The 10,994-nt window shown below is 47.0% G+C and overlaps 1 protein-coding gene across 1 annotated transcript; it reads right to left on the reverse strand.

Moving 5' to 3' along the window:
* Window positions 1-3,826: 3,826 nt before the first annotated feature.
* Window positions 3,827-9,735, reverse strand: LOC139401059 (chymotrypsin-like elastase family member 2A). Its single transcript, XM_071145572.1, has 8 exons — window positions 9,396-9,735; window positions 8,996-9,178; window positions 8,372-8,484; window positions 8,150-8,244; window positions 7,947-8,040; window positions 7,546-7,741; window positions 4,965-5,125; window positions 3,827-4,170 (listed from the first exon to the last, which is right to left on the reverse strand). The coding sequence occupies exons 1-8, from the start codon at window positions 9,733-9,735 to the stop codon at window positions 3,979-3,981; spliced, it is 1,374 nt and encodes a 457-aa protein (XP_071001673.1). The 3' UTR covers window positions 3,827-3,978.
* Between the last annotated feature and the right edge of the window lie 1,259 nt (window positions 9,736-10,994).

The following is a 10,994-nucleotide window of genomic DNA, read 5'->3' on the forward strand; positions in this document are numbered from 1 at the left end:
CTGGTGTAACTCAGGCAGTTGTTGTTGCCATCCTGTACCTGTCCCGCATGTGCGATTGTTCGGAAGTACCGATCCTGTGCAGGCGTTGTTACACGTGGTCTGCCACTGCGAGGAAGATCAGCTGTCCGTCCTGTCTCCCTGTAGCGCTGTCTTAGGCGTCTCACAGTACGGACATTGCAATTTATTGCCCTGGCCACATCTGCAGTCCTCATGCCTCCTTGGAGCATGCCTAAAACACATTCACGCAGATAAGCAGGGACCCTGGGCATCTTTCTTTCTTGTGTTTTTCAGAGTCAGTAGAAAGGCCTCTTTAGTGTCCTACGTTTTCATAACTGTGACCTTAATTGCCTACCGTCTGTAAGCTCTTAGTGTCTTAACGACTGTTCCACAGGTGCATGTTCATTAATTGTTTATGGTTCATTGAACAAGCATGGGAAACTGTGTTTAAACCCTTTACAATGAAGATCTGTGAAGTTATTTTGATTTTTACGAATTATCTTTGAAAGACAGGGTCCTGAAAAAGGGACTTTTTTTTTTTTGCTGAGTTTGTGTCTCTAATATGGTCATACATTTGGCAGCTCAGTTTCCAACTCGTTTTGTTGGCAGTGTGCACATAGCCTGTCTTCTCTTGAGAGCCAGGTCTGCCTACGGTGACCTTTCTCAATAGCAAGGCTATGCTCACTGAGTCTGTACATAATCAAAGCTTTCCTTAATTTTGTGTCAGTCTCAGTGGTCAAGTATTCTGCCACTGTGTACTCTCTGTTTAGGGCCAAATAGCATTTTAGTTTGCTCTGGTTTTTGTTAATTCTTTCCAATGTGTCAAATAATTATATTTTTGTTTTCTCATGATTTGGTTGGGTCTAATTGTGTTGCTGTCCTGGGGCTCTGTGGGGTCTGTTTGTGTTTGTGAACAGAGCCCCAGGACCAGCTTGCTTAGGGGACTCTTCTCCAGGTTCATCTCTCTGTAGGTGATGGTTTTGTTATGGAAGGTTTGGGAATCGCTTCCTTTTAGGTGGGTGTAGAATTTAACGCCTCTCTCTCTCACACACACCAACTTTACTTACTTATCAGTGTAATGCTTTTAATGATTCTTGTCAACTACTATAATCTTTCAACTACATAGTACATACACATGAAAGGAAATGCAAGCTAATACCTAATGGCCTCTAGCTTGCTACTCTATTGTTGACTCGACCATTATATTGTGATTAGCCCTTTTAACCCCTTATCCCCTCTCCTGTCATCATCCCTCTCTCCTCCCCCAGAGGACCAGAGGGACATTATCGCACTACTGCTACAACCTCTTGACGCTGTAAAAGAATGGCTTCCTATAAACACCTGGAGGGCCATGACAGTACAGATGAAGGATGATAATTTGATCACCTGCAGGAAATTTAAAACGTGTCGTGCATTTGATGTTTTAAAAGGTTTCTGAAGTTTGTAATTTGCACCCCGAAATTTCAGACTTGACCTTCCCTTACAAAAAAGGCATCAACCCCTGGAATGTCCATAAATTATAATACACATAATAATTCACATTTCCTGATGCTGGATAATTATTTTCCAGCTGTAGCAAACTGGCTCAAATTAAGATCCTACATTTGTAGCAACTGTTGAGTGTTGAAGATAGTAGTCCATACACTCTTCAACTACTTGTGAACACCTTGAGAAAGCATACTTCTTTTAAAGTCCACCATTACTCCTCAGTGTCTAGATGGGATGCGAGAGCCTATTCTCATTTACACAGCTTTTTGGGAATAAATCAATTGTATGGTGATTTTAGACCACACAGAAGTTTGGCTGCCTCCTTAACTGACTCACAGAGGGGGATAGCATGCCCTAGCATGCTTCCTCTTGTTCCCTCCCCCTCTTTGTCTCTCCCAATGTGGGTGACCGTAGGAGCAACTGGTATGGCAGCACCACAGGAAAAACAGTCCTAGCAGTAACAACTGCTGCTCAACTAGAAGTCTGAAGTAGTGACTAGCTCGTATCACAGTTTTCATACTATGGGGTAGTTGTTGTCCTTATAAGGCAAGTAATCCTGAGACTATAGAGGGAATGGACTAGGGTTTACTCATAATATTGCTCAAATGTTCCTTGTGCGAGATGGATGTTTTTTAAAGAGTTCGTCATAACGGCTTTCATTACAGATTCCCTTTTAAAAACTGAGTCACTGGATCATTGCTAAGGAACATGGACTCAGATAGAGTTAGTTAGCATAAAGGTAGCACTGTTCTAGTCATGCTGCCATGATGCCATCTCTACTGGGTTTATGTGTTGTAGCCCATTAGGGAAGTCTGACTCAGAATTACGTGATGTCGAGTAAGAGTTACCAGGGAGAGAAAAGCTTGGTCTACCTACTGAACACACAGTGCTGGAGAACGTTCTTCACTTTCAGTAAACACGTCTTGTCCCTGTTACTCTGATGCGTGTTTGTGTTCAGTAACCTAAATAAAGTTATTTTGAAAATGGAGGGAGATGTAGAGAGAGAGGACAGTGTTTCAGTGCCAGGAAGAAACAGACTGCAGAACTGTGACAGTTAGAAGACATTTTAAAAAGACTCTCTCTGTGCCCAGACCGATGTAAAAGCCAACTCTCGCTGTCACACACACACACACAAAAGAGTGTGCTGCCTATGGCTGAGTGAACTGTAAGAGTGTCCCGTTATACATCCATAAAGCGCCTTGCCACCGAGATAGAAGCCCCTGTGCCTGCCAGCCGGGTCGGCTGAGGAAAAAGGCTTTGTAGCTACTTACACAGATGGTGAGCGCTCCTGCCCCCATTCTCTCAGGGAAATGCCTGCAGTCTGCAGAAAAGAAGGATGAAGAAAAATTACTATCCTCCCTCCTTCTTCTGCTCCCTGTCTTCACTCCTGTCCCGGATACACACCGCCTAAACCTTGCCCAAAGCTGGCAAACCCTTTCACCCAGACTAGTGCCATCCAAAAATAACAACAGCAAAAATAATCCAAGGTAGAGTGTGGAACAATGGGTAAAGACTCCAGTCTACACAGGAGATTCCTTGTTTTACAACCCCCTGTTCTGAAACACAGATTAGTGGCTGGCTGTCTCCTCCTGGGCTGAAATCTGAGCCCCGCGCTCTCATTGGCTGAGCGGATGGGTCATGTGACTAAAGGAATATCATTTTGAAGAGTCTGCCTGTAGGATTTGGCTGAGTCAGAAGGGAGAATGGATGACAGTATACTAAGGCTGGGGAGGAAAGGGGGATTTTATAATCCTTGTGAGGTAATATGTAGAATCACATTACTGTTCCAGAAGTGAGAAAATATGCAAAATAAGGATTTTATTCAAAGATCCAGAATGGAAGCAATTGCAACATGAATCATGATCACATTACTTACAATATTTCTACATGGTGAGAATAGGAGTTTGATATGCAGACATTATGCGAAAAGTATTCCCTCAATCATCTGTACTGGTATACACAGTATAATCCTAATGTCCATAAGGTACTGTGGTGCTGCAGTGTATTAGACCTCCCTACTGGAGTGGCAGGTAGCCTGGCGGCTAAGAGCGTTGGGCCAGGTTTGAAACCCCGAGCCGACTAGATGAAATACTGTATCAGCCGATGTGCCCATGAGCAAGGCACTTAACCCTAATTGCTCCTTTAAGTCACACTGGGTAAGAGCATCTGCTAAATGACTCAAATATATGATGAAACCTCTTGGGGCCTGCAGTGTATAAATACTGTAGTGTTAAACCTTAATGAGTGTAGACGGTAGGATCAATCTGCCCTAACAGGATCGGATCATTTCTCACCTACCTAATAGATGTTATGTTATGCGTCAGGTTAAACTAATCTGATCATAGCTCTGTGGTTAGGTTCCAACTCCAACCCACACTATCCAACCTGACAAAACAGTTTTGAGATGAGTCATTATAATCTGATCCTAGATCTGTGGTTAGGTAGCAACTAAATCAACATCCCCCCAACAGTTCTGAGATCAGTGATTTCGCTTTAGTTTAGCGACTTCTCATAGATGAACCTCTTCATGTTATCACCGATCCAGTCGTTGAAGGAGGACACTCTGGTGAACACAGAGGGTTTCTTGTCCTTGATACAGCCGAAGGCGCCAAAGCTGACGATGCCGTGGACCTCCCAAGGGTCTGAGGCTGAGGGTTGGCAGGCGAAGGGTCCACCTGAGTCACCCTGCAGAGGAGGAGAGGAGAGAGGATGAGGAGAGGAGAGAGGATGAGGAGAAAGGAGAGTGAACATTTTAATGTAATTATAGATGACAATTAAAATATTAACAGGATTCAACCAGCAACTGTCCCAAAAGAGTTGGATTACTTTTATTGACATAGTCTCGCAAAGAACATAATCGCTAGTGAATTATTTTCAGACATTAATTCACATCATAGGATAGGAAGCACACGTACTCAACGTACTCAGGCTACTAAGGCTATACGGTAACAAAACACACTACAGAGGGAAAGAACAACACTGAGAGTAGCGCAAGAGCTGCTGGGTAAAATACATAGCAGCACGTGGAGGTCAAAGACTTACACTGCTGTCATTCATATGGACCTCATTATGACAGACAACTATGTAGTTCCTATGCTCTTTGTCCTCTGTCCCACCACAACACCAAACTAATTAAACCATTATCAAGGCTGACTGATCACAAACAAATGCTATGTGCTGTGTTACATAATGCATTCCAACCAGGAGAAACCACCGGACTGTATTATCATTGTGTAATATAACAACAAGCCACTTGGTCTCGGTCGAAGCCAAGGTGATACAACCAGCCAACCCCCGTAACCTACCCCAAAACTAAGCACTAAAGCTGGTTAGTTAGGTTGAACAACCAGGCCTTCTCCCAACCTCTCCTAGCGCAAAACGAGCCACTCTCTGGATAGTAGGTTGTACCACCAGGCTCTCTCGGTTCCTCCCCTTGCCCAAAACGAGGCACTGTAGCTGGGTAGGGGTCCGTAGTCTACCTGGCAGGCTGACTTGAGCTCGTCTGGAGACTCGTATCCGGCACAGATCATAGAGGGTCTCAGGGTGTCCCACCAGTAGGCTGGCTTACTGCAGGTGGCGAAGGGGACGATGGGCAGGGCTGCCTGGTTCAACTTCTTAGATACAACAGGGAAGAGGCTACCTGGAGAGAGAGAGATGGGAGGAAGGGGGAGGGCCGGCAAGTTAGGGGAGTGGCGAGATAGTCATGCCCATGTAATGTTCCCCATGCAAATGTCTATAATGACCATTACAACTGCTGTCTAATTCAACATGGACATGATCACATGGTCGCCATGCTAGCTAGCTTCTTAGCTTGCAAGCCTTGCTATCCTCATTGAACCCGATGTGAATAGCCTTAACATATCACTCCTCCTTGTATCTCTATACATGACTAATGTATGGATATCCAGTATGTCTACTAGCTATGTTATAGTCCTATACTAGAGTAATCACTGAGAGTCAATGGGAGCTCAGATAGATACAGAACAGAAGATGTTAGAGTCGGATATAGCATTGTGTGTGTCACTGCCTTGTCACTGTGTGAGTGGTTGAGTGCTTTCTTTGTCTCTCTCTGGGGTCATATGCTGCAGTGCTGAGTTGATTCAGACTCTATACGTGGTGTCAATAGTGTGCTGAGTTGACTCAGACTCTATACGTGGTGTCAATAGTGTGCTGAATTGATTCAGACTCTATACGTGGTGTCAATGCTGTGGAGTGCCACCTGGCCTCATGAAAACTTTATCAGCCCTGAAAAGAACATGACACACCCAGTCAGCCAACACCAGGCTTTGCATTAATATTGTAGCCTGCTTATAATCCCTCCTAGGCGAGGAAATCTATTAATTGACTAAAGCTCAGCGTTCAACACCATAGTACCCTCAAAGCTCATCACTAAGCTAAGGATCCTGGGACTAAACACCTCCCTCTGCAACTGGATCCTGGACTTCCTGACAGGCCCCTCCCCCCCAGGTGGTGAGGGTAGGTAGCAACACATCTGCCACGCTGATCCTCAACACTGGAGCTCCCCAGGGGTACGTGCTCAGTCCCTTCCTGTACCCCCTGTTCACCCACGACTGCATGGCCAGCTATGACTCCAACACCATCATTAAGTTTGCAGATGACACAACAGTGGTAGGCCTGATCACCGACAACGACGAGACAGCCTATAGGGAGGAAGTCAGAGACCTGGCCGGGTGGTGCCAGAATAACAACCTATCCCTCAATCTAACCAAGACTAAGGAGATTATTGTGGACTACAGGAAAAGGAGGACCGAGCACGCCCCCATTCTCAACGACGGGGCTGTAGTGGAGCAGGTTGAGAGCTTCAAGTTCATTGGTGTCCACATCAACAACAAACTAGAATGGTGCAAACACAAGACAGTCATGAAGAGGACATGACAAGGCTTATTCCCCCTCAGGAAACGAAAAAGATTTGGCATGGGTCCTGAGATGCTCAAAAGGTTCTACAGCTGCAACATCGAGGGCACTGGTTGCATTACTGCCTGGTATGGCAATTGCTCGGCCTCTGACCGCAAGGCCTTATGGAGGGTAGTGCGTACGGCCCAGTACATCACTAGGGCTAAGCTGCCTGCCACCAAGGACCTCTACACCAGGCGGTGTCAGAGGAAGGCCCTAAAAATTGTCAAAGACCCCAGCCACCCCAGTCATAGACTGTTCTCTCTACCGCATGGCAAGCGGTACCGGAGTGCCAAGTCTAGGACAAAAAGGCTTCTCAACAGTTTTTATCCCCAAACCATAAGACTCCTGAACAGGTAATCAAATGGCTACCTGGACTATTTGCATTGTGTGCCCCCCCCAACCCTTCTTTTACACTGCTGCTACTCTCTGTTTATCATATATGCACAGTCACTTTAACTATACATTCATGTACTTACTACTTCAATTGGGCCGACCAACCAGTGCTCCCGCACATTGGCTAACCGGGCTATCTGCATTGTGTCCCACCCACCACCTGTCAACCCCTCTTTTACGCTACTGCTACTCTCTGTTCATCATATATGCATAGTCACTTTAACAATATCTACATGTACAGACTACCTCAATCAGCCTGACTAACCGGTGTCTGTATGTAGCCTCACTACTTTTATAGCCTCACTACTGTATACAGCCTGTCTTTTTACTGTTGTTTTATTTCTTTACCTACCGATTGTTCACCTAATACATTTTTTGCCCTATTGGTTAGAGCCTGTAAGTAAGCATTTCACCTGTTATATTCAGCGCACGTGACAAATAAACTTTTGATCTTGATTTGATTTGAATGCCCTGAGGTGGGTGAGATGGGTGGAGCTATCAATGTCAGTTTGAGGAGAGGTTATTTGGGGCTGCTGATGTTATAGCATCATAAAATAGTTCAATGTTTAGTCTCAGCAGAGGTAGGTATTGCTATGCAATATGTGCCATGTATTTAAATGGTGTATTTTCAAATGTGTATTTGAAGTGGTGTGTCATGTATCTGAATTGCAAGGGTGTGTGTCTGTATGTGCACCTACGAGTGTGCCTATTGATGAACTACTATTCCTTAAAACCATAAAAAAAACATACCTTTCTCGTCGCCCCACCCCGTGACGTAGCAGGGTTTCCCAGCAGGCATCAGGGCGCCGAGCGCCTGCAGACACACGGGACTAATCTCCCTGGTCATGTTGACTTCAGAGCTCAAATGCACCAGGGCGATGTCGTTAGTGATGTCCGTCTTGTCCTGCTCGTACACAAAGCCCTTGTGCCTGATGATGCCGTCCACCTGGAGTCAAAGAAATCAAATCAAATCAAACTTTATTTAGAAGAAGAAAGAAAAAATCGCCACCTACTTTACAGTAAATCAATTAAAATGAAGGAGATAAAAAACCATCAATAACAATACAGAAAGAGAGACATCATATTACAGTTTATACTTAGATATTACAAGCTTTTATATCTCAATAAATAAACATTCAAATGCTGTTCACCTTGTAGCAGGCCTCATGGGAAGGGAGGTCCCGGGATGAGTTCATGTGGTGCTTACCCAGACACATGCGCCAATAGGTGGGGTTACCCAGAGGCCTGGATGGGGTCGGTGGAGAAGGGATTTTTGGTTTCTATTATTACTCACATTTTGGGATTGGATAGAATAATGTGTTAATGTGAGGTGTGTGTGTGTGTATGTGCTTACGCCATGAAGCAGTGAGCGGCCGTCAGGACCCATTGCTTGTGGATCAGGGAGCCTCCACAGCCATGCATGTAGGGGATGGGATTAAACGGACTGGCCTGAAGACAGAGAGATTCATCAACATACATGATTACACGCACACACATGCATTTAGGCACTAGTTGCATATAAGTCCTGCACATACGCGGTTGCACACACACACATACACACTAACCCAGGCCTCACCTGCATGGAGACTTGCCAGGGCCAGGAGTGGGGCACAGCCTCTACCCCGTTGACCACTCTCAAGGTGGCACTACTGGGGGGTACAGCAGGGCTGCCACACGTCTCAGGCCAGCCTATAGGAAGAAGAGAGACAGGTCAATATACGGTTAATAAAAAGGTACTCATGAAAGTATTTTCAAAGTGTCAGTCAGTGGGAAATGTCACCTTGCTGTTGGAAAGGGATAGCCACTTATAACTGAAGTCTGGTTGAGCTGGCAAGGCTCCAATTGATGTACCTAGAGACAATGTCTCTGTGGTAAACATAGCAGTTGTCCAGATGAACTTCCCATGAGAAGATAGAAGTTGGCCATTTTTAGTTTAGTTTTGACAGAGAGTCATGCTGAGACCAAGGTCACTTTTACAGATGAGCCCTGCATACACATCAATACACACATCAATATTCACATCAATACACGAAAAGCAAAACACAATCATTGAAAAACACATTCTCAGTAAAATGGTCTTCAATCTGCATTTGCCACAGATCTAAGGTCAGATATTTTTATTCCCCCTAATGGTTCATGTTAGGATTTGCGTCAGGGTAATCTGATCCTCGATCTGTGGTTAACCAGTGATTGTACTTACTGATAGTGATGTTGTCCCATGGGTTAGCGGGAGGGGGAGGCAGAGTGGGGAACAAGTTGGGATCAGTGGTCCAGTAACCACGGAAACCCTTCTCCACATTGGCTTTGTTGCTGAGGAAACGGACCACAGCCGTGTTGCCGACGACAGTAACCTCAGCGGGCGGCGCAAAGCCACAGAAGCGATCTGCACAGGTAAAAAATCACAAACAAGAAAAGTATTATTGAAGTAATGTAGATTTATCACATATACTGTACTTAGTTACATTGATCAAAGTAATGCACCCTTGAAAAAATTACAATTTGTAACTTGAATCCACAGCAGTTCGCAGAAATCCAACAAAATATCCTCTATGAATTATACTTCAATGGCATCTCTATAGTGTTATCGCTATGGTATCAACCTTGTGAGGTCAACCCTGCTCCACCGTAGATCTCCACGTAGTCCACACACTGTCCCAGCTGGTTCACGGCCTGCACCTCAAAATGGGTGAAGACAATGTGGATGTTCGAAGCTGAGGGGATGGAGATACGCCAGGTACACACAGCCTGGTCTAGGTAGTTGTTAGGCCAGTTAGGAGAGGTGAGTTCTCCCTGCTCACTGCTGAAGACACCTCCACATGAAGCTGTAGGAGGAAGTGGGAGAGAGGAGGGTGGGGAGAGTCTGTGTGTAAAGACTTTGTGTAAATCCATAAGAATGTTAGGCTGGCCTCCCAGGTGGCGCAGTGGTCTAGGGCACTGCATCACAGCGCTAGCTGTGCCACCAGAGACTCTGGGTTCGCGCCCAGGCTCTGTCGCAGCCGGCCGCGACTGGGAGGTCCGTGGGGCGACGCACAATTGGCCTAACGTCGTCCGGGTTAGGGAGGGTTTGGCCGGTAGGGATATCCTTGTCTCATCGCGCACCAGCGACTCCTGTGGCAGGCCGGGTGCAGTGTGCACTAACCAGGGTCGCCAGGTGCACAGTGTTTCCTCCGACACATTGGTGCGGCTGGCTTCCGGGTTGGATGAGCGCTGTGTTAAGAAGCAGTGCGGCTTGGTTGGGTAGTGTATCGGCGGACGCATGACTTTCGACATTTGTCTCTCCCGAGCCCGTACGGGAGTTGTAGCGATGAGACAAGATAGTAACTACTAATAATTGGATACTACGAAATTGGGGAGAAAAAGGGGGTAAAATTCAACAACAAAAAATGTTGTTGTTAGGCTTAGTGGTGAAGCTGAAGGTGCGCCTAAGCAGTGATCTGAAGTCAGATATGTATTCCGCCATGGCACGTATGGTGAATGTTCTTATTAGGAGTGTTGCTAATGGTGCTGATCCTAGAACTGTGCTTAGAGGCATGAACGTCTGTCCATTCACCCAGCTCCACTCCCCCTGGCTGGGGTCCACAGCCTTCCAGGAGGCCCTGAAGCCCAGCTCCACTCCCCCTGGCTGGGGTCCACAGCCTTCCAGGAGGCCCTGAAGCCCAGCTCCACTCACCCTGGCTGGGGTCCAGAGCCTTCCAGGAGGCCCTGAAGCCCAGCTCCACTCATCCTGGCTGGGGTCCATAGCCTTCCAGGAGGCCCTGAAACCCAGCTCCACTCACCCTGGCTGGGGTCCACAGCCTTCCAGGAGGCCCTGAAGCACAGCCCCACTCACCCTGGCTGGGGTCCACAGCCTTCCAGGAGGCCCTGAAGCCCAGCTCCACTCACCCTGGCTGGGGTCCACAGCCTTCCAGGTGGCCCTGAAGCCCAGCTCCACTCACCCTGGCTGGGGTCCACAGCCTTTCAGGTGGCCCTGAAGCCCAGCTCCACTCACCCTGGCTGGGGTCCAGAGCCTTCCAGGAGGCCCTGAAGACCAGCTCCACTCACCCTGGCTGGGGTCCAGAGCCTTCCAGGAGGCCCTGAAGCCCAGCTCCACTCATCCTGGCTGGGGTCCATAGCCTTCCAGGAGGCCCTGAAACCCAGCTCCACTCACCCTGGCTGGGGTCCACAGCCTTCCAGGTGGCCCTGAAGACCAGCTCCACTCA

This window comes from Oncorhynchus clarkii, unplaced genomic scaffold (genome assembly GCF_045791955.1).
Source record: "Oncorhynchus clarkii lewisi isolate Uvic-CL-2024 unplaced genomic scaffold, UVic_Ocla_1.0 unplaced_contig_8539_pilon_pilon, whole genome shotgun sequence".
Classification (NCBI taxonomy): domain Eukaryota; kingdom Metazoa; phylum Chordata; class Actinopteri; order Salmoniformes; family Salmonidae; genus Oncorhynchus; species Oncorhynchus clarkii.